Below are 24,763 nucleotides of genomic sequence, written 5' to 3' on the forward strand. Positions count from 1 at the left end.
CTCCACTTTTATTTTTTTAGTATTATGTTACACCGTAGAGGACAAAAAAAAAAGAAGCATGTAATTTTGATTCCTTTGTGTATCTTGCATGTACAGAAGAATTGACTATAAAGTTGACTTTGATAGTAGCAGCCTGCATACTGGATCTCAGTTGCATGGTGAAAGCAGAAAAGGAAGGACAGCAGTTAGGAAATTTTATTAGAGTCTGTCGAACTGGACCTCCCTCTGTGTTTCAGCTGAGCTCTGTTTGATTGTATGAATCCAATGTGACAATAAAATAAATGTGATTGTGAGAGCGGGGGGGATTTGTGGGTCCTTCACTGTTTAATGGTGTGGACATTTTGATTGAAACACAGAGTCCTTAAAACACAAAGGGCTGTTCAAAGTGCAGAGTGATTGTGGTGTATCCCAGCAGGAAGGGCTGACAGACAAGCTGTGCATTAAAACCAGAGTCTTATCAAACATATTTGTTTAGGAACAGTGGTGTGACAGGAGGCCCAGTGTAAATCACGTTAGTGATAAAGAATGGCGTCGGGTCACAGGGTCTGTGAATGATGATTAACAATACAATGATCCTCCGCCCTGCGTGTGTCAAATGGAGCAGAGGGGAGTGGGAGAAGGATTCACACCCATCAAGACACACCCTGACTGGCTGCTCCAAACACACACACACACACGCTACAGCAGCCGGTGACACTCAGTCTGACACACCTTGTGACAGTGATTGGTTCTTTGAGATGTTATAGAATGTTACAGCACACACAGTGTAAAGGTTCATTTCTTTGTACTCATATTTATCCCGCTGTAAAATCCCACTCAGATGCAGGTAAACAAGAATAATCAGCGGTGTGTGATTCAGATAGCGTAAGGCCATTGATTTCTAGGCCTTCATGAAACCTATTCACCCTGATTGAGGTGATTAGAATGAATGATATCACCCTCAGCACTGACACTCACACAGTTTATCAACCTCATCACACATCCTGAGACATTGTTGCTGTTATTATAGGGTTTCTGAGAGTAAAAGTGCAAATATAGTACAAGGGTGTTTCACAACTTTACTGTACTGAGTCACAGCTGGATTTCTCTCTGTTCTTCTAAAAACTGCTGATGCACATTTATCTTATTGTTTAACACACTCTCAATACACAAGTGGCCATCTTCCTTCATTGTTTTTACACATTTTTTTACACAGCTAACATTGGGTGAGGGGTATACCCTGGTCAGGTTGCCAATCCATCACAGAGCCAACAGACAGAGACGAACAAACACTCATACTCACATTCAGAACTATGAACAGAGAGGCACCAGTTAACCAACACATGATGTCTTTGAATGGTGGGAGGAAGGCACGGGGAGAACATGCAAACTCCTCACAGAAAGGACCTGCGAGCTTATTGTGGTGAGACAGGACTAACCACTATGCTGTGGCGCTGATTGACAACATACACACATTAAAGATGCTAGCTAAGCTAGTATATATATATATATATATACATATATATATATATATATATATATATATATATATATATATATATATACACATACAGTACATATACGGAAAAGACCGAGTATTTTTACTTAGTCTGAAATGAATCTCGAGAGGAACTTTAATCAGTTTGGTTAGCTCAGTTTGATTTAAAGGTAAACTACTTTTTACTCATGTACCTAAAAAATAATTATAGTAGTAACAACAAAAGTTTTATCTTTGTGTTTGACTCAAATCCAAAGTTTTATCATGGAAAAAATGAGAGTCATGCGATCATCCAAGCCATGTTTTATAATTCATGGAGTTATGAGCTGACATTCCATTAATTTCCTGGCAGCTCTGAGAAAAGTCTGTGTTTGTGAGGGTTCAAATCAATGTCCTACGTGATTCATAACCTGGTGATGGGGAACAGGGAGATCTCCGGAATTTCAAAGCAGTCATGTGAACTCCTGTTCACAAAGCAGAACAGGAGTTCCCCTTTGGCTCACTTTTGTTTCCATAAGATACCAGATTGTTAGTATGTGGTGGCATCCACGCAGATTCAGAATTGAAGTTGCCACATGTTCATTTTATAGGACAACTGAGTCAGTCCCTCTGCGCTTTGCAACCTTGCACATGGCAGTTGCAAAAAAATGTCCCGCCAGTCATAAGCTGGCATCAGTTTGGGCTGGGGGAGGACAGGAGAGTGTTTTATTTCGGTACGTTTCCATGGCGATAATGAGTCCAAGAGTCACCAGCGGGAAAGAAATATGGTTAGAGAAAGGGGTCCAGTGGAGGGGGTTGGGTGAGCAATGCCAAGACTCATGACTCATGGTGAGGGACTGGAGGAGGAAATAAACAAGGGCGGAGAAGAAAGCACCAAGGGCATTGGTGGAGGGGCAGCTTTGTACTGCTGCAGATTCACTGTGAGAAATGTGATGAAGTTACAGTTACAAGCAGGAAAAATAAAGCTGTCTGAGTGCATCACCACACTGTTTTGCACACTGATGGGTCTATGAATGAGCCTTGGTTATGAATTATGAACAGGTGGTAATAGAGTAACAATATAAAACAGGACAGCTGTGTGTATAAGCATAAATACCCTTTGAAAATTGTGCTCATTGGTTTGTTTGTTTGTTTTGTTTTTTTTTTAAGCCTTGGTATTAATCTAACACACTTCCAGTCCAACAGTAATGGGAGTCAGCTGGTCACTGCAATTCACCCAGTGTGCAGGTCCAAGTATACAGAGACAAAGGGATGCACACAGGTTGCCCAGAGCTCAGAGGCACCAAACCTGCTAAAACATCTGACCCTGGTAACTAATTGCATTAACAGCTGTAAACCTGCTTAATGAAATTAATTAAAATACAGGCACAGTAATTACACCGTTACTGTTAAATTTCTCAGCATCATGAGCTATTTAATTACTTGTTTTGTCAGACAACAGATAGGATTGGTTTTGCTTTTTTGAACACACAGCACTAGGCCCCTTTGTTTACTGTAAATTCCTGTGCTGTTCCAGTTTTGCAAAAACCTGCACATGAGGCGCAATCATCCTCACAACTGATGCAATGTCATAATACATGAACATGTGATGTTAATTACACTCCTAGGCTGCACAGTTACTCACTTTCACAGAGTTTGCATGATGGCCTGTCTGGTTACTTTTAAACGAGCACACACTCAGTCAGATACCAGTTGTTAACATAGCAAGCGATAGAACAAATTTTAGTTATCATCCAAAGTGACTGCCCTGTCAGTCGATGATGGGTTGAGGCTTGAAAATATGAGGCGTTAGAGGTGTGTGTAAAGTAAGTGTAAAGTGTGTAAAGAGTTTATTTTCGTGTCATATATTACCACCAGCATTGGGATAATTTTTAACTGTGAGTGACTACAAACATGTTTTTTTTTTTTTTTTTCCTTTCACACTTTTTTTCTCACTTGCAGAAAAAAGATTAATGTAATTTATGTTGTATGTATGTAATATGTTGATATGTGATCTAAAGATGTAGGTTTCTTAGATTGTCTAGTTTCTAGATGTTTCAGCTGTTTTCAGACTTAACAGGTCTAGTTTTGTATTTAAAGCACATACAATGAAAATTGTATGAAAAATGTTTTATCTAACATTTGACAAGACAGTGAATATTTTCACACTGAGCTGTCCCTTTAAGAAGACAAAGACAAGCAACATTCCTTGAATATAAAAGTTGTAGTTTTTTAATTGTATCTAGGATAACATGGGGTAATATTGGGGTAATATTGACATGTAATGTCACACATAAATAAATGTGTTACTAATTATTCCAAAACAAGTTCTTTGCTGCTGTGTGTTCAAAAGCAGCACATAACAATAATACACACACTGTCTAACTTTACTAATGGAAAACAAGAAAGAAGTTGTTTGCTAATGTAAGTAATTAATTTATCATAAAGCAGTGGATCTGTTATCCAATTATTTGGATCTGGATCTGAAGTCAAATTCATGGATGTCAGCACATATCATATCTTAAGATCCAAATATTACTTCCTGGGAAATTCATGAAAATATTTAGAGGCTGGGGCAGCACGGCAGCATAGTGATTAACACTGTTGCCCCCACAATAAGAAGGTTGTGGCTCAATTCCCGGCCTGGGGGCTTTCGTTGTGGAGTTTGCATGTTTCCTCCAGGTACTCCGGTTTCTTTCCACTGTCCAAAGACATGCATTCAGGTTTTTTAGTGACTCCAAATTGTCTGTAGGTCTGAGTGTGAGTGTGAGTGGTTGTTCGTCTCTGTCTATCTCTGTATGTTGGCCCTGTGATGGACTGGTGACCTGTCCAGGGTGTACCCCACCCTCACCCAGAGTGAGCTGGGATTGACTCCAGCACCCCAGAAACAAATAAGCAGTAGAAGATGAATTAATTTAGAGGCTGGTGTAAATCAATTTAGAGCGTTTTGCATGAGCCATTGAACGAACACAAAGAGATTGAAAACATAAACTCTGTAATCAGTAGCCCATCCCTCTTTCCAAACAGAAGTTCAGATGTAAAGATGAGTCATGAGTAAGGACATCTGAACCTCTTATCACCCATCCTGTGGACACAGAAGACACACAAGAAAATTAAATTAAATGTTGACAAGCCTCTCAAAAGATAAGCTTTTCTCGACTAACAAAATAGAGAAGCCTGTCGAAAGACCAGGTTATGATTCTGAGTGACTGGACAATGTGTCATAGAAGTATAAAGTTACAGCCCCACCTCCCTCACTCACCCAGCCATGCAGCCAATGGCAGCTCAGCATAAGCCCCTCCCACACCACCAGGCTTTAAAAGTTTTCAGGAGTTTCTTCTCTTTCTATCCACTTGGGTCTGCCCCTCTGCCTGCTTGTTCCACGTCCGAGCCACACGGTCTGACTTTTCCAGACTCAATTCATCCAAAATCAAAAACTCTCATCCAGACTTCAGTATGTCTTCCACCTATAAAACCACTTCTTACAGTGTGAGGAGTTCCACTGCCCCACGGAGCTTCAGCAGCAGTTCCTACGCTGGACCAGGCGGTATCACCTCCCGCAAGAGCTACACTGTCAGGAGTTCCTATGGAGGAAGCAACAGAGGATTTGGAGGTGCTGGCATCACGAGCAGCTCTGCCTATGGCCTAAGCTCATCCATGGGCGGCACAGGGATGGGGATGGGCATGGGCTTTGGGGGTGGCATGGCCACTCAGGCCCCCATCACCGCAGTCACTGTGAACAAGAGCCTGCTGGCCCCACTCAACCTGGAGATTGACCCCACCATTCAGGCCGTCCGCACCCAGGAAAAGGATCAGATCAAGAGTCTCAACAACCGTTTTGCTTCCTTTATTGACAAGGTAACAGAGGGTAGACAGGTGTTTGTGTGTGCCTGTGTGTGTGGGGGTGCTTCAATGCTGTGAAATCATTATGCAATTTTTAATATGAAAGCCCATTTTGGCTGTGTGGAGAATAGGCTGATTTATTTCTCTCTCTACTTTCATCACCTCCCACAAATGCAGTCAATGGCAGCAAAGAGTGAGTTTGCTCAAACTGCAGGATTAGGCACTTTATCTTTTGGCTCTGGCTGCCTTTTTATGGTGATGGAAAACAGCTGTGCAGAGACAGGCAAAGACAAAGGGAGAGAGAGCTAAGGGTGTGTCAGGGTAAAACTCAGGGCTTGTGATATGAGTTACCTTGGGACTGGTCCCTCCCTTCATTGGGGTGTGGCTCTTTCTACTGCCCTGGTTGTGCCCACCCCTCCTACACCACACACACAGACACATACAGTGAGTACTTGCCACCACTGTTACTTCTCTCAGGATGGCAAATTTTATAAGGATTATTCATTGGGTGTATGAAAAGACATTTTAATCAGCATCATCATAACAGTTGGTGTTAAAGTCCAGGAATTGCATAATACTCAGGGGTGTCAGTCCTCCAAGGCCTCAGCTGTGGGTTAATATTTAAAAAGGCCAGCTGGTTTCATGTTCTGGTCATTGCCAACAGACTGGCAGCTCTATCAGCTCTCTTCCTGGCAGTGCAACAATCAAAAGAGGGATTGTAGTTTGCAAACTCAAACACAAAATGACAAACTCCAGTTGTGTGCTTTCACACTGTAGAAGCATATGCATTATTTAAATTTACTTCACTTCAACTCGCATCCTTGACTGGATGTCAGGCCCATTGTGTCACGTATCTGCTTTCACTATTTCGCTTCACAAATATGCAAAATCCTCACCTGTTTACATTCCACCCACACCACCCCATTTCTGCCAAAGGCCTTCACTTTCCAAGCTCCACCTCCCACTAACCTTATAGTCTATTTGCATGTATAATACAGTTAAATGTTTCATTTTATGGATGTGACTTGGCCTCAGCCCCTCAACCCCCCCCCCCCCCCCCCCCCCCCAAACACATATCATCACCTCTTCTACTTCAACTTCTACTACTCCAAGTTGGTCTTCTCTGGCCAGGAACTCCTCTGCACAAAAACAGGAAGACATGGCAAATGAGGGGTTAACTAGTTCTATTTCTCCCTCCCTCACTTTTTCCAACCTTGTCTTCTTCTCTCCCTCCCTCCCTCCTGTCAGGATGCACGCATGTTATGCAGGCCTTCCTAAGGAAAAGCATTGCCAGTGTGGAAACGTAGCCAACAACAGCTTAGTGATCCCTGCAGATAGATAAGAACAACAAAGACAACAGACAGTGAAAAAATAGGAGCTGCGAAAAGGTTATTCCTGTGAATGACTTTATAAACTATATATAATTTCTCAACGATTTGCTACTCATGTCAGGCAATAAGTTTGCACTTCTGCCACAGAAAACAAGCATGTAAGTCATCAGTTGTCTTTCTGAGTAGTTATTCAACTCCAACCCTCCATGAATTCACATACTCCTTTCTTTCTCCCGGGCATCAGGTTCGCTTCCTGGAGCAGCAGAACAAAATGCTGGAGACCAAGTGGAACCTTCTGCAGGGACAGACCACCACCCGCTCCAACATTGACGCCATGTTTGAGGCCTACATTGCCAACCTGCGCAGACAGCTGGACAGTCTGGGCAATGATAAGATGAAGCTGGAGGCTGACTTGCACAACATGCAGGGCCTCGTGGAGGACTTTAAGAACAAGTGGGTCCGGTGGGGGGGGAGGGGGGGGGGTAAAAATCGAGCATATCATTAACATTTCAATATTAGGAATGCATTTTTTTCCAATTATACTGGATAGCACAAAAGACAGAAATTTTATCCTCCAACACAAACCTTGCCATAGGGTGAGTTAATGTTTAGTAGACTACTCCCTACATCTGTCCATTGTCTTGCATCAGACAAACTCATGGGAGTTACAACATTGAGACAACGTGTTCTGCACTCCCATTACATGGGAGAGGAGGAAAATCTATCTGTAGCTTTAACTAGTAAGAGAAACACAGTAAATTTCTTGAGGACTAACGGGTACAACAGTGCAACACTTATTTGTCAGTTGTCCGTTGAGTTGAAATATATGCAACAGCTCTTGGGCTTGGCCCAGAGTCAATAGATAAGAGTGTGCCACAAATGCTTAAAAGGAGATCAAGATTCAGGGATGGACTGCTTGTGCCTCCTAGTGTTAAGTCAGTGTATTGACTCTCAGAGCTGAACTGGAACATGACTCAGATATTTCTCTCTCAGGTACGAAGATGAAATCAACAAGCGCACAGAGTGTGAAAATGACTTTGTACTCATCAAGAAGGTCAGTATCAAGATTTACTCAACAAATTTGTTTCACTAATCCAACTTTTTGGTTTGTTGCTGAAGATTTAAATGATAATCTGTTCTGACTTTTCTTGGTTCCAGGATGTTGATGAGGCCTACATGAATAAGGTTGAGCTGGAGGCCAAGCTTGAGAGTCTGACAGATGAGATCAACTTCCTGAGGTCGATCTATGAGGAGGTTCAGTGCCATCAATTCTTTCTTACTCTGCCCACAGACATTAAAACCGTCAAGCTGCAATCTGCTGACTACATTCATCAGCATTGTTTTTGATTTATATATGCTGTCAAGGCATTCTCATGATGTTTTTGGTTTCATCTTGGAATCCTTCAACATCTTGACACTTCTTCTGAAACCTTCGAAGTGACATTAAGACTGATGTCTCTCTTTTCGCTGTTTTTTTTTTTTTTTTTTCCCCCTCCTCCGCAGGAACTGCGTGAGCTTCAGAGCCAGATCAAGGACACCTCAGTCATTGTGGAGATGGACAACAGTCGCAACCTGGACATGGACGCCATTGTGGCTGAAGTCAAGGCTCAGTATGAGGACATTGCCAACCGCACCCGTGCCGAAGCAGAGACATGGTATAAGACTAAGGTGATGGATTAGTCTTACTGAGATCTTATCTTAATCATTGAAAGGCTTTCAATTTTCTAATATCTTACGATTGATGATGTTCATGTAGTACGAGGAGATGCAGACGTCCGCCAACAGATATGGTGATGACCTGAGGGCTACCAGGACGGAGATCGCAGACCTCAACCGCATGATTCAAAGACTCACATCAGAGATTGATGCTGTGAAGGGGCAGGTATGGAAAGTGCTTTTGCATGGTGGCATTTTCAGCCAACATGTAGTTGTTTTTTTGATCCAAACACAATTGGAGATAAGCAAAAGTTTATTATTATTTATTTATTTTTTTTAATCTTGTGCCAGCGTGCCAACCTGGAGGCCCAGATCGCTGAGGCTGAGGAGCGCGGTGAGCTGGCAGTGAAGGACGCCAAGGCTCGTATCAAGGACCTGGAAGACGCCCTGCAGAGAGCCAAACAGGACATGGCCCGCCAGATCAGAGAATATCAGGACCTGATGAACGTCAAGCTGGCTCTGGACATAGAGATCGCTACATACAGGAAACTGCTGGAAGGAGAGGAGGACAGGCTGGCAAACGGCATCAAGGCTATCAACATCTCCCAACAGAGCAGTAAGTCACCTCTGTCAACCTAGCTTTCATTCCCTGGATTCTATTTGACTCTTGTTCAGTTTGAACAGATTCCACCCATCTGAATATTTTTTCCAAACTCTTTGGCTCAACAGCGAGCTACAGCGGTTATCCCATGGACAGCTTGAAGAGCAGCTATTCCAGCGGCTACTCAAGTGGCTTTAGCAGCGGTTACGGCAGCGGCATGGGTGGCTTCAGTGGCGGCAGTGCTGGCGGATACAGCACCACCCAGAGCAAGAAGAATGTTGTGATCAAAATGATCGAGACCAAGGATGGCAGAGTTGTGTCCGAGTCCTCTGAGGTCATTGAGGATTGAGCCGTTTAGTTTAGAAGTGTAGCTACCTGTCTACTATGATCTCCTCTCTGATAGTTTTATACCCACATTTCACCCCACACCCTGAGTAAAATGCTTACAAGCCACTCTCAAACACACCTAAACATGCATTTTTCACCAAGCAGTAAATGAACACTTCCAAAGATCTGAAAGGGACCAAAAAAAAAAAAGAAATTATGTCTGTCTATACTAAAAAAAATTTTCTCTAGAAGTTTAAAAAAAAAAAGGGGCAAATTGCAACTATGTAAAAAAACGTCCTTGAATCATCTATTCCATACAGGAAGGGCCATGACTTCAAAACTGTTTCTTCCAATGGATATTGGTGTCAAAGGAATGTAAATGTACTGAAAAGTGCGTCAGTGCGCTTGGTTAACTAATTTCTTAAGATTGCCTGCTACAGTAGGTAGTGCATGTCCTCCCTATGTGTGTCCTGTAACTGAAACTGTTCGACCCCTTAGGAAGCTGCCCAAATCATACTGTTGTCCTGAGGTGCTGTTTTTGCTACCAAACAATAAAAATTTGTTTTTTGTGTTGATGTTCTGTGTGGTTCTGTTTTTGATTTGAAATTAATATTCAAAGAAGTAGTTCTATAAAAATATCATATTCCTATAATTTTGATTTAATTAATTCATTCATCTTCTCGTGTTTCTGGGTTGTGAGGGGTGTTGGAGCCAGTCCTGGGTCACATTGGGCGAGGGCAGGGTGTACCCTGGATAGGTCACTGTCCATCATAATACTCCAACATTTACCCTAACATAGAAATGCATATCTTTGAACTGTGGGAGGAAACTGGAGTATTCAGAGGAAATACACGCATGGGGAGAATATGCAAACCCTATATAGAAAGGCCCCATGTCTGCATGGCATGAGAATGTAAAAAAAGTAATAATTTGATTCTATTAATCTTAGTTTAACATGACTAATTGTGGAACTGTGGAGGTTTGGTCTTGAAAAGTGAGACCAGTCAGTTTAACTGTGTAACATTTCATTGTATATGTATAATATGATTGTTCAACTCCCACTGGTCAATGGAGTCATAATAAATATCCAATATATAGATGACATCAGTACAAAGTTTATTTCATTAGGCTTTTGCATGGCTGCAGTGTTTCATCTTTTAATGTTTGTATATTTATAAAAAGGTGTGGTTTCAGAAAATGAAAAATTAAAATACATGTGTGCTGAAGGATAATTAATTTTAGTGTTGGAAAGTAATGAAGTTCTCAAATCCATTTTTGAGTTAAAGGGAATGATTTCACTATTAAACTGGAAAGATGTAATTACCTATATACGGCAGGCATCATGCATCGAAGAAGGATATTGTAGCTATGAATTACAAATGAAAAATGTGCAGCGTTTGTTCAGTGTGGATTTTAACCAAAACCGGCAACCAAACAGGCCTTCCCTTGGCATGACAGTTTTTTCAGTTATAGTGGTACTGTGTTTGCATTGATATAGTAATCTTTATTAACTTTTCATATGGGTGCTTGAGGTTGTCTGCAGTAATTCAATAATGTTTCAATTTCAAAGCTCAAAAAAAACAAAAACAAAAAAAACAAACTGAATTAAGCTAGTGATTTGACAGAAATGATCATTTCATGCGACAATGAGAGTATTTCTCCCTAAATTGTGTCATAATTACCATTGTCACAAAGAGAATAGTTTTCAGAGAATGGAGTTTCAACAAATGACCAAGCAATGATTTGACAGATCATGCAAATAGAATTTCTGCTTTTGGCAATTATTTACCACCAGGGGGCAATCAGTCACCACCTGGGCTGCAGCGCACAATGAGTCCTTCCATGGGGCCTGATTGCACCCAGTGAGCTGTAAAGCTGAAGGGTCAGGTCATGAACAAGATAATTCGTTAAGCAGTAACAAATACAAGTTTTAGGAACATGCATTAATCAGTGAGATGAACATTACAGTAAACATTAAAAGAATCAAACTGCATTCTAATTCAGTTGGATTATGCTTCAGCTTTTATCAGTGTCACTCCAATGAGACACTATGAGCACAAAGTGTTTGCTTACTGGTCAGGCTGTCTCTCAGTGTGTCCCTGTAGGCTCTCTGAATAAAAGGTCCTCATCCACAACAGCATTAGATGGCAGCATGGTGGCATAGTGGTTACCGCTGTTGCACCATAACAAGAAGGTTGCAGGTTCAGTTCTTTCTCTTGCGTCTTCTCCCCGTGCTTGTGTGGGTTTCCTCCCATGATCCATAGACATGCATTAGATTAATTAGAGACTCTAAATTGTCCATAGGTCTGAGTGAGAGAGTAAGTAGTTGTTTCTCCCAGTGTGTGGGCCCTCCTACAGACTGGCGGCCTGTCCAGGGTGTACCCTACTCTCACCCAATGTGAGCTGGGATTGGCTCCAGCCCTCTGCAACCCAGAAATGGATAAACTGTAAGATGGATGAATGAATGAATGAATGCCAGCACCATTTGAGGCCTGTCCACAAGGAGGCACTATTGTGTTAGACTCATCAGCACCTTGTACAACAAAGCTTTTTCTTTCTTTCCTTCCTTTTAACTTTGATGTATTTTTAAATTTAGTATTAAGAAAAAGCAAAGAATATATAAAAATGATTGAAATATAGTCTCGTTAATCCCTGATATTCAGTCAAGCAAAGAAAAAAAAAAAAAAAAAAAAAAAAACCAAACACACCAAAATTAAAGATTTTCGGGAGCTGTTCGTTGTGTGTGCAACACTTTCAGTGGCAGCTCCACCCACGGTGCCACGGTTGAAGCCATGATTCATAATGACTTGTGGGCATGCTAAGTGGGCGAGGCATGGAAAGGGAGTAGAATCTGTCTGCTCTTTCTTTGTGTTAAAGCCTAAAAATCAAGCCCTGACTGCTAGTCTTTGGACATGCACAAATATGTACAGCAATTAACACAATGGCAATCAGACCGGTAACCATGTAAACGCAGATAATTGACACCACACCCAGATACTGACATCCATGTTTGCAAAAAGAAAGTCAAATTAAGTACAGATAAGTCATAAAATAATGATCCCGTTCTTGCTTTCCTTCCTTTAAAAAAAAAAAAAAAAACTCCTCTGTCTAGCCTCATAAAAAGGCAGCATGGTTAAGTCTTCCTCAGGGTGCAGTTAAGTCCTGTGGCTCTGTGTCTGACTCTGTGCTGCTGCTAATGTGGCTCTGTCTGACTTTGCTGCTGGTATGGTTCTGTGACAGCCCAAGGCTTGGGCTGCGTGTGTTGTGTTCTGCGTATTGTGTTGTGTGCTTCCAGGTCTGCCATTAAGGTGATTGAGAACACCTGGCCAGTGTTCCCACAGAGGCCTATTTAACTCTGCCTTTTCAGATGCCCACTATTGCTCTGCTATCCACTCTGCCTTTGTTCTTGCTCCACCCAGCCGGCATGCTGGTTTCTTCTTTTGTTTTGCACTGACAACATACACTACACATTGATCATTGCATACATACACTCACCTATAATACTGACATTAACTTCCACACCCCATTTGGTTTATTATTTACTTTCATAAATACACATTTAGTTAGCTTAAATTCATGCACATCTCTTTTGTTCAGGCCCACGTGCCGAGGCAAAGAAGCAGGCACTGCAGAGGGTGGTAAATTCTGCACAAAAGAGCACCGAATGCTGCTTTCCAGCCCTGTCAGTTATCTGCATTAGCCAATGCACTGACACAGCTCCCTGCATCATACAAGACCTCCCCCACTCTACACTCTAGCATCTGATTGAGACCCACCAGACTGAAAAACAGCTCTTCTTCGACTGCTAAACAGATTAGCACTGCCACACCTCTGATTGCAGCATTTTTAACTATCCATTCCTTCTTATGAGGTATTTGACGCAGTTGCACTTTGAGGGCTCCACTATAGCCCTCAAACCATAGCTATACTATAGCTACACCTTTAATGTTCATTTTAACCTTATTTTAGATATTTTGAGATTCTTAGTTCTCTATACATATTCTTTTTACCACTTAACACTGACACCTGCGTTTATTTTTTCCTTTTCATGTTCCTTGGTGAAAAGTTTACAATAAAATGAGTCTGAATCTTTACCCTTGTGAATACTCCAATGGCCCAAAAGAAAGCTTGATGAATTTGTTTATGCAGTGGGTACAGAAAATATTCAGAGCCCCTTATATTAACCCCCCCATTGTTACATTGTATCCATCCATCTTCTACTGCTTTCCCGTTTCCAGGTCGCAGGGGTGCTGGAGCAAATTCCAGCTCACATTGGGTGAGAGTAGGATACACCAGTCCATCATAGGGCCAAGACAAAGATGCACAATCACTGACACCTACGGACATTTAAGAGTCACCAGTTAATCTAGAAATGCATGTATTTGGACGGTGGGAGAAAAGACACGCAGTTACGAGAGAACATGCACAGAAAGGCCCCATGCCTGGAACTGACCCTCAACCTTCTTATTGTGGGGCAACAGTGCCAACCACTACATCACCGTACTGCCCTGTTACTTTTGCTAAAGTAATGCAAGTAGTTTTTTTTCCTCATTAATGTACACAGCACCCCATTTTGGCAGAAATGTAGACATTTTTGCAAGTTTACTAAAGAGCAAAACCCAAAATGCCAGCATTGAGTAGAAGCACTCTTTTGGGTCAACACAGTAACAAGTTGATTTGCAACACAAATTATGTGTTGGAATTATGCAACACATTTTTCTCACCTGGATTTGGGGATCCCCGGCCATTCCTCCTTGCAGATCCTCTCCAGTTCTGTCAGCTTGGATTGTTAACGTTGGTGGACAGCCATTTCCAGGTGTCTCCAAAGATGCTCCATTGGGTTTAAGTGAGATCACTGGCTGCGTGGCTATAAATATTCTCATTCATCCAAGTCATTGTTCTCTCTCAAAATTGATTATACAAGAGGCTTCATCAGTTCTGCTTGTTGGTCTACTAATCTGCACTAGTCTGAGCAAGACAGTGGAGCAAGACCCAGGTATTTAACCTCTTTGGGTGTGAACACATGTCTAAATCAGACCAGAGAATCTTATTTCTCACAGTCTGGGAGTCCTCATGTGTTTTTTGGTAAACTTTGCACTTAGGCAAGGCTTCCATTTGGCCACTTTCTAGAACTTCCTCCCATCTCCCCATTGCATCTCTGGAGCTCAGCCACAGTGATCTTTGGGTTCTTCTTTACCTCTTTCACCAAGGCTCTTCTCCCTCGATTGCTCAGTTTGGCTGGATGGCCAGCACTAGGAAGAGTTCTGGTCATCACAAACAGCTTCCATTTAAGAATTACTGAGGCCACTGTATTCTTAGGAACCTTAAGTGCAGGAGAAACTCTTCTGAAACTTTGGCCAAATCTGTGCATTGCCACAAGGCTTTTTGGGCAGTTCGTTCAACCTCATGATTCTCATTTGCTTTGACAGGCATGATGAGCTGTAAGGTCTTATATAGACAGGTGTGTGCCTTTCCTAATCCAGTCCAATCAGTTTAATTAAACACAGCTGGACTCCAGTGAAGGTCAAGGATGATCAGAAGAAATGGACAGCAGCTGAGTTAAATATACGAATGTTACAGCAAAGGGTTTGTATACTTATGGCCATGTGATATTTCAGTTTTTGTTCTTTTATACATTTGCAAAAATGTCTACATTTCTGTGGTTTTCTGTCAAAATAAGGTGTTGTGTGTGCATTTTGATCTACTTAATCTACTTAAATGAATTTTGCAAATGGATGCAATGTAACAGAAAGTGGAAAATTTAAGGAGGTCTGAATGCTTTCCGTACCCACTGTAAATTGCATTGTCTGCCAGCAAGAGACTTGAAAACAACAAATTGACCTCACAAGGGGTTGGGAGCACAGAGCAGTAACCATCTTTCCTTTCATTTACATATTTTAATCAAATTCAACCAACACAGTTATTACAGCCTTTGCTTGTATCTGATTGAGGCCTGTGGGCAAAGCTTGTTTTTACCAGAGCCAGCAGAAAGCAGGTTCAGGCAAGACGGCAGCATAACTCACTAAGTTTGGAACAAGTCAGATTTATCTTGTAATAAAAAAAAAGAGAGAGTGGCTTTGGAAAGACACAGAAATTCAGCTCTTGTCAGAACCTGTTTTGTGCAGAAACTCTTTGTGCTCCTGGCAGTGGTCTGAAAAAAAATTTATCAAAACCTCATTGCAAAACTCATTGATGAAAAGTGCCGGTGACCAATGAACCAGTGACTAATGCTCAAAAATCCCTTGACCACGTTTGAAGCACTCCTTTTCTGATCATGGAGGATAACCATAGCAGAGCTGGTTTGTAGTGTTGCTGCTTGTTGGCAGGAGTGTATATGGGTGTGTGAAAGGGCGTTGGCACATTAATAAGGTGAGGAGATACCAGCGGATGTATAGTAAAATACAACAACTCAAAAATGTCATCTAGAGCCAAAAGCTACAACCTACAAAAGACTTTTACAATTTCTCTGCCTTTATCAGTGACTCAGCTGAGTTAACGTGATTTTAATAGAACTTTTATATGACTTATTGATTCTGTCGATGAGAGATTATTGCTGATACTTGTCGCTCGGCCTTATCTGTGATAAACGCATGTAAATCACAGCTCTGCAAAATCAAATCAGAACGTCATGACTAAGAGCATCTTCTCAAGCTTTCAAAGAAACAAGATTCTGACAGGCTTTATCCAAGTTAAGGTATTAGTGGGGTTTATTTCCCATGAGACTGACTGGGAAAACAAGAAGGAGATGTCCTCTTCATCGTTTAAAGAACCAACATTCAGTCCTTTGATAGCTGTTCAGTGCCAACTGTTCCCACTGGGTATTAAACCAACATCTGTAGTATCCTTTGCAAGTCTGCACAGCACGACAGTGTTTGAGCATGAGTATGAGTCATAAGCTTTAGGCAACACAGTCTTTGGCTGCTGGTACTGGTTTTGGTTCTTCATACTGATTGAAACTAAAGTAGTACTTCAGGTTAATGTAATATAATGTAATGTAAAGTTGTCTGAGGTAGCAGCAGGGGCACTGCCACAAAAGCTGCATGATGCTCTGCTAACAGCTAAAAAAAGTCAAACATAAATCCTTTTAGTGTCAGGCATGTGCAGAACATCTCGCATTTTTGGATTTTATTTTGCTGCATGGCCTGTGTCACACCTCACTTATTTTTTATGCATGAGGGGCAATTTTTGTTAAGAAATAACCTGCCCATTGATAGCCCATAAAATATCAGGTCATTTTGACAAGTGACATAAGTATATAAGTATACTTTCCGCTATATAACATTTAGATTTTTTATCCATTTAAGCAGCTACATGAGTGGCATTTTAGAGTCACACATTCAGCAGTGATCAAGGGTCATACCACCATGAAATAGGTTTGTCATCTGCTAGTGGAGTCACATTACAGCACCAAGTGATATTATTTTTCTTTATGCATTGCTTCACACTTTGAACTGATATATTAGGTGTAGAAAATCAATGCAAACCAATGTTGCATTCTCTACTTAATGCAACTCTGCTGTCCAAAAACATTGAATAATTATATTGAAAATAAACTCAATAGTTAGTGCCAGCTGCAGCATTTTAAAACAGAGCAGGGCTGCTCTGTCAACATGTCTCAAGTGCTATGCAATTAATTGATCTCTACTTGTTGGACTGTATGAGAAGTGGTGTGAGTGAAACAAGTTATGATTAGAGAAAAAAATCTAGTGCACTTCAAATGTGCTGAGAGGTGTGGTCTTCACCTTGTGGCGGTTGTCATTCTTCTCTGACAGTGCAGGTGTATTAAATGCCCCAGGAAAAAAAACCAAGCCTTCACTCAGAGGTGGGGTGGTGACAGCAGAAGTCTGACCATAAATCAGTCAAAGGCAAGTGACAATCGGTAAATTACAAAAATAAAATAAAAAAAAAGATTTAAGAGTGCACAGGTAATAGATAGAGCCAGAAGAAAAAGAATGAGTTAAAACACAGTCGGCAAACCACCTTCTTAGAACTCAGTCCTGATCCTTTTATTTCATTTTGCCTTGAGATGATTTCATGTGAGTAAAACAGCATACTGCAAACAAAATTGAGAAGAGGTTGCAAAAGGTGGCCTTTAGAACAAATGTCAGTGTCAGTTGTTAGCTCATAGTAAGCCAAACATAGGATGAAGGCCCAGTATTAATTTCAAATCCATAGGATTTGTATCCAATATCCATAGATTTATATCTAAGGTACCATTAACCCCTGTGAAAGAAGGCTCTCATGCACCCTGCAAAAATTAGGTCACCAATTGAGCACTTTGTTTTCAGTGATTATCCACCTGCAAATATGTAGTGTAAAAATAACAATAGTACAATAGTATATTTGAAAAATATAAGTCTGGATTTAGTAAGAATCACAACAAGCTCAGGTGTAAGCTCAGGTGTAACATGGACTCACATATGTTATCAGTAATGGTGCTACCTTCGACACAGTAGATCACCCTATTCTTTTAAACAGGCTCCAACAGCTAGTTGGCCTATCTGGTACTGTTTTTGCTTCACTGAGAGAGGAAAGATTTTTGTTTTTAAGTGTGTCTTGGCTCATTCTCAACTGTAAGGGTTCAAGGACCCCATGAAAGGCTTTCTAAAACTCTTGCCCAAAAAAAAAAAAAAAAATCAGTCCAAGACTATATCCAATTTTGGAAAGCAGAGCAAATCAAAAAACTGTTTGAAATCTCCTTGTGTAGCTGTTGATTTGGAAGCGTAAATTTCTGAGTAAAATTCTTTAAAACATTCATTGATGTCCTTGAAGTCTGTAAGCATCCCTTATAAATGGTTTGTTTCTTCTTTCAACTGTGTTGCCAGTAGCTTCTGTGCCTTGTCGCCAAGCTCAAAGTGCCTCCTTTAAGTTGTAATAATAAGCAAATAATAGTCATTTGCTTATTTGTTCTCCCAGAATGATATTAAACTCGTACCTTAATTTAAGAATTGTGTTGTAATCTGATGAGTAGTGAGGTAGACCTGTTGAGCGGTTTGTAGCCCTTTTTCAATCTTCTCCAATCTACCTCGTTTAAGCCTTTTCAGCATTGCTTCATAAGAAATAATTTGTCCTCTAATATACACTTTGAGAGTTTTCCACAGCATTGTGCCATTCACCTCCCCATTGTCGTTGGTCTCAAGGAACTGTGTTATGTGCATAGTGGTGTGTGTTTTAAAAGCCTGATCCTCAAGAAGATTAGGGATTAAAACGGCAACTATAAGCTTGTCTAGGGGAGCATAATTTAAGATTGATATCAATGGGACTGTAATCAGATTATGATATTTGGCTCAGAGTCAACGAGAACATTTTCTTTCTGGTCTTCCCAAAAAAAGGTATCTCAGGCCTACAACATTTACAAAAATCTGCTGCACATTTGCTGACAAAGTCCAGAACACTGCATTGGCTCCGTGTGTCTCACAGGATTGATTTTAAGGTTCTTTTAATGGTTTTTAAATGTCTTAATGATCTTGGGTCTTCTTATCTTACAAAATTTCTTGTCCACTACGGACTACTACTGTCCTCACGGACCCAGAGGTCTTCTGGCACTGGCCTTTTAATTATTCCTCACGTTCAAACATGTGCTCTAAGGGAGGCATCTTTCAAGTATTATGGCCCCCATCTGTCGATTGGCCTGCAGAGGGACCTGAGAATGTTGATATTTTTGGATTTCAGACTCTGGTGCTGGGGGTAGGTGGGAGGGGCATTCCCTTTAACCATGTAAAGCACTTTGTGCTACATTTATTTATAAAAAGATATTTATAAATAAAGATTGATTGATGGGCTGTCATGTAATTTTATAAAAGTCAACTGGTCATTGGCCTCAAAATGAACTAAAGTATAAAACTTGATCTGGTCTCTGGGTGAGTGAAAGGTCAGTGAAGTCCATGGTGAGAAGCCTGAGGTTTTTATTGCCACTTGCGCAGGTACACTAAGGGACAGGTACACTGAAATTCTATGTGCGTATCTAGGATAAAGCTAAAGGATAAAGGGAGGCCTTCTGAAAGTAAACTAAATACCCATTCACATTAAATGGACAGAAGCAACACTAAAAAGAAAACTATACAGATTGATTTCAGAGCTAAGATAGTCACACACCTCTGGGAGCCCCATCAATTTGTGTAAGACTCAAGACTGTTGACTGAATGTTTGTTCGTATGGGTCAATTTAGAATATTCATATAGATGCATTTGCTTTAAATATCCAACCTTATCTTTTACACTCCTCACTCATTTAATAGATACTGGACTTCATCAGGGCCTTCTACTGCACTGCACTGAGGCTGCACAGATATCCCTCACATGAGTTTGTATAAATTTGGATCATCATTGCACAGATGTTCATGTTCGATTTCCTCGTTACTGATAAATCATACTTTTTTGCTGATATGTCAGGCACCAAAATGTTCAGGATAGCTCAAATTTCTTGCTCAAATGTAATAGTGATTTATATTTCGTTTTTTGAAAAACTGCAATGTGACCTTTAGACCCTTGTTGAGAGTGAGAGCTGAAGAGTGTAAAGGAAGCTAGTTGGATCTCAGAAATAACGAATGTTGCACACAATTAACTCAGAGGCAGATTTAGTTTTCAGTGACTGACAGTGGCAAAGGAATTCTTAAAAAGTGTATTTGTATTTTAATAAAACGTGTATATATAGCCAGGTCTGTTCAACTTAATTCATCCAAGCGGTTTACTAAGTGACCTACCACTCAAGTTAAAGGGCCGCTGAGTGGAAATGAATACTGTTTCTTGATGTCTGTTGAAGGTAGTGACAAGTGGGATTATCAGAATAAAACTCTCTGATGAAACAAGAAAACATCCAAATCTTTGCTGACTGATACTGACATTTCTAACTCAAATGATGGGTGCTGCACGTTTCAGAAATCCACCATCATGGGTGAAGCAAAGCCCTGAGGCGGCCCACTCTATAAGCATGCAGTTTGATTATGCAGCTGTTAAGAAGAGGTCTTATATAACAGCTGTGGCAAGTTGTCTCATGTGGCGAGTGAGCAGGTTTATCCAGTCCTCTAGTTCTTCTCCAGCTCTTACATGCATTATCTAATCAAAATTAGTAGTTCAATGAAACATATTTAAAATAGTGCTTGTTTAGTTTTTCCTGAACTGTCAACACATGTGAAGTGATTTACATCTGAACATGCACATAAAAATGCCAGCTGGGGATATTTTTATATAAGCATGTCAAATATGAAGTGATCCAACAAGTTTGCAAAACTGCCTGGCCTATAATGAGAATGAAGGTCAGCAGAGCTACCATGGATCCAGATTCTGCCAAATTAGGGTATCCTTTTTTTTCCCAGTTTTGTGAATGGACTTTTCCAGATGCATGTAGAGCAGAGCAGCAGCCAACTTCAGTAGTCATCTTCTTGGCTCACTGTCTGCACCAGGGCTTCAAAACAAAATTAAACTCAAAATTTAATTCAGAATTACCACAGCACATTAAAGACACCAAGATATCACAGAGCAATATATTTGCAATATATTAAGGTTCCAAGTGTTTGTTGTTTAGGTTCACTTTTATGGGACACATAGAAACTGTGTTAAAAAAAAAAAAAATAAATAAATCCTGTGGATACCCGGGCCCACACAACACTTGTACATTCAGGATGTTAGTATTGTTGCCAGGGTGTGGTCTGTCTTTCAAAGATTTGATTAACAGTAACTGCTGTAATTCTGGTGTCATGTATGACTGACTGTCTCTCACACACACACAGAGAGAGAGAGAGAGAGAGAGAGAGAGAGAGAGAAGCAAAGAATTATGTGAGGCGTTTGTTCTGCACTGCCACCTTCAAGTTCAGCTTTGCCTCTGCTGTACCAATTTACCCTCTGGCTATTGTAGCACTGGGTGTGGTTGAAGATGACTTGAATTGTAGGAGCTTTATTCTCCAACATGGCACAAATTCACTAAGGTGAATAACCCTAACCCACATTTGAAGAGGAAGAGTCATAATGGGAGTTTGGGTTATTTGATGTGTTGTTGAGTGAGGAGACTGACATTTCAGTTTTTGCCCACTGAAAAAATATTTAAGTGTATTACTATAATAACATTAATTATAATTTTAAAAAAAACAAAAAAAAAAACTATTTCCTTCAAACTGCCCTTTATTTTGGTTTTCTCAATCATCACACTTCCATATTCCTTCCTATCTGGGTATGAGTTATATGCAGGATTACTGGCCTTTACATACAGCAACACATTTTGGTGTGCTCGCTGTAGAAAAAGTATTAACCCCCTTTTACACGAGCATGAGTATGAGTAATCAATATGGCCAATAATGTGGTGATGCACTTTACCGGACTTCTTGCACTGCTGCTATTTCTACTTCTTTATTATTTTGGCCATTTCCTCAATTTAAGGGCATCAGTGGGTGAAATACAAGTTTAAATGACTTAAAAGCTGTGCTATCTTGGGCTGAATGTTTCATTCACTGGTCACTAACTGTTGTATGGAGTCAAAATCTGATAATAAAAAGCACAAGAATGTGGCAATCATCATAGTTAAGCAAAAAATTTATTAATTTATTTGAAGTCTTTATCCATTGATACACCCTTCTAATGGTCTGTGCACATTAAGAAAATTTAGCTTTTATGTCTTTGGAAAGAGGACTCTGGAGTTACACGTCTGACTGCAGATTCACTTAGCAACACGTCTAAATGACAGAAAGAACTGTCAGGAGTTCAGTGCCACTCACAATCAGAAAACATAAAAAGTTAAACACAGCTAAACAATCATGCATCGAAAAGGTAAATCATTAAACTGCTGATTTATTTTACCTGTGAGGATAACTTTATTGTTGCCCAGTGACTAGACTCACGCAAAAAGACACAGAATGTATGGTAAATAAACTGAAATAGAAGTGTGCAGCTGGATCAGATCAGCCAGTAAACACAAAGCTGAAATTTTCACTTTACTCACTTCACTGAAAGCAACTTGTTTGAGTGTTGCTAAAGCCTCTTCTCTGAGATAGAAATACACACTGTGCATCCATGATGTGAGCTGTTATTCTTCCTAGCAGGTTGCCCCACCCTGGTGCTGCAGGACCTTGTGTCGTTGCAATTACCTGCACCAACATGCCGGATTCAAATTAGAGGCTCCCTATGAAATCTCTGCAGAGCTTGAAGGCAAGCTGATCATTTGAGTCAGTTTTGGTCGAGGGGTGAAACCTCTAAAACATGCTGGTCAGTAGCTGGGGACCCCTGGTTTATATTCACTGGTGTGCTAACTCTTTGCATACAAGGGTGCCTCTTACTTCCTTACCTGCAGGCTGTTGTTTTCAGTCTTTAAAACTGAAAGTCTTCTTTGTTCCCTTGAAATCCAGGAACCTTTGCAAATAAACCTGATCCCCTTGCCCGATATGTGAAGACCAATTAAAAAAATAAATAAAAACTCGCACCCTTCAGGATCAATACTACTATGTGATTGCAGTTCCTTGCACCATCCACAGTCGTCTATACTACTTGTGTTTGGACCAGAATGCAAATCCAAGAATGTATCAAGGCACATAAGCATATCACTGCAGTCTCAGCCTGTGTTCACTTCCTCTTCCCCTCACCACTAAATTTAAAACCTATATATTAAACCATGAATATCCAGGCCCAACTTCAAATCGCAGACCTGATCCACCACTACTGAGTTCCTGAACCTCAGGTTTGAACCCTCATCCCTCATACTTGTCCCACAGTCACATTTAAAAACGAAAGGGTCAAAGCTTTTTAAATTGAGTTGAACCTGGTCACATCCACAACATACCATTATGTACATTACTTGTCGTCACCACTTGACACTGCACAGCTCACACATACAAACTAAAGTGCTAATACAAATGGATTTTCAGAGCGAAAATAAGCACAATGCAAACATAAAAGATAAGCCCCCCTCAAAAAAAAAAAAAAAAAAAAAAAAGCTATCTACAGGATCAAAATCCACTCAGTCAGGAGGGCAACTGAATATATCTGATGTGTTTCATCTTTTTAGTAGAGGAGTGATGCTTCTCCACAGCAGAAGAGTATCATGCAGAATGGTGGACTTAAAAACCAGACAAACTATTCCAAGAGTCAGGGTCTGTAATCCAGGCAGGATCAGTACACAAACAGTGGTCAGCTCAGCCAAAGACCCTTTTAAAAAAAAAAAAAAAAAAAAAAAAAAATGCTCACATAGGGGAAAGCAATTCAACAATCAGGACAGCAGGAACTAAACAGGACATGTGGAGACACCAGACCTTCAAAATAAAACAAGAAACAGAACATTTAGACCCTGACAGTACCCCCCTTTACAGCCAGCACCTGACAGCTCTGGATCCTGAGGGTATTAGTGGAAGAAATCCTTAATCAGGTCACAAGTGTTCCCTAGCAGCAACTCAAGCTCTTTCCTTGCACCCATAGCGCTTCCAGTCTAGCCAAGTACTGCAAGCATTTACCCCTGCGATGGACTGCCAAAACCCTCTTCCCTGTGAATGTGATGTGCCCATCAATGAACTGGTGGGGCAGAGGGGGTTTGGAGGCAGGCACCAGCTGGCTTTCCTTGACAGGTTTGAAACAACTGGCATTGAATGCAGGTTGAACAAACATCTCATATTCAGGGATAGTTCCCAAGTAGAGCAAGCTGCCCCCAGTTAAAACTGTCCCAGAAAATGTTCCCAATTTGAATGGGGGAGAGAGGAAGAGTTTTAAATAAATAAATAAATAGTGCATGCAGACTCCAACTGTAGTTATTACTATCGCCAGTTAAGCTAACAGGCTGATGGCGGTATCAGAAACTACAAGTTTTGAAACATCTCACTGGCTCACCTGACTGCATTGTCAAAATACATAGACATGTAATTGCCCCTGTTATTTATTTCATAATGATTGCATTAAACTTTTGACCGCTGTGCAGAAAATGTCACCAAATTCCCTTCCAGAATTCTGTCAATTTAAACTCATTAACCTCAGCAGCTGAAGTCTCACTGACAGAGGACTAATACATTTTGACAAGGGAAACTGGGCCAATGAACCAATTTACTTACAAAGCAGACAGGCTATTTCATGGTTCAGGCTCTTCAATCCAAGCAGGGTCAGTATACGAAAGGCAGTCAGCTCAGGTGAATGCATCCAAGAGGGTAGACAAAGGTTCACTGGTCAAAAGACAGGCGAGTCACACCCACAAGAAGAATACATTAGGGAAAAGAACTGCCAGGAAACTCACACAGGGGAAAGAAAATCAAGCAAAGGACAATGGGAAGACACTGACAATAAGCACTCAGGCAGGGGAGATAATATAACACAGGTGCCAGCAATCTGACGATCAGGAGAGCAGGGCGCTTGACCTGAGCAATGCATTTACTGAATGACAGGAAAAAATTTACAATGGTGTGATTGTGTGTCTTTAAGAGATGACAAAGGTCTTTCAATAGGCACACAGACTGACTAGTAATGTCCTTGGCCTGGGGGGTATTCCAGGTAGGAGGTTCAACAAACTCTGAGTCTATCCCTGAACTCTGAGATGGGGAAACTCTGAGTATCCATTCCAGACCAGCTGATCTGAATTGGTTCAATC

At 40.8% G+C, this 24,763-nt stretch overlaps 1 protein-coding gene across 2 annotated transcripts; it reads left to right on the top strand.

Moving 5' to 3' along the window:
* Positions 1-4,799: 4,799 nt before the first annotated feature.
* On the top strand, positions 4,800-9,789 carry krt8 (keratin 8). Of its 2 annotated transcripts, XM_029505812.1 has the most exons (9): positions 4,800-5,000; positions 5,070-5,314; positions 6,875-7,083; positions 7,624-7,684; positions 7,789-7,884; positions 8,134-8,298; positions 8,387-8,512; positions 8,638-8,906; positions 9,026-9,789. In XM_029505812.1, the coding sequence occupies exons 1-9, from the start codon at positions 4,913-4,915 to the stop codon at positions 9,234-9,236; spliced, it is 1,470 nt and encodes a 489-aa protein (XP_029361672.1). In that variant the 5' UTR covers positions 4,800-4,912; the 3' UTR covers positions 9,237-9,789. The 2 variants fall into 2 exon arrangements, with proteins under 2 accessions (XP_029361672.1, XP_029361671.1); XM_029505811.1 differs by having other exon boundaries at positions 4,800-5,314; positions 8,638-8,902; positions 9,016-9,789.
* The last annotated feature ends 14,974 nt before the right edge of the window (positions 9,790-24,763 follow it).

The sequence above is a fragment of the Echeneis naucrates genome, chromosome 7 (assembly GCF_900963305.1).
Source record: "Echeneis naucrates chromosome 7, fEcheNa1.1, whole genome shotgun sequence".
Lineage (NCBI taxonomy): Eukaryota > Metazoa > Chordata > Actinopteri > Carangiformes > Echeneidae > Echeneis > Echeneis naucrates.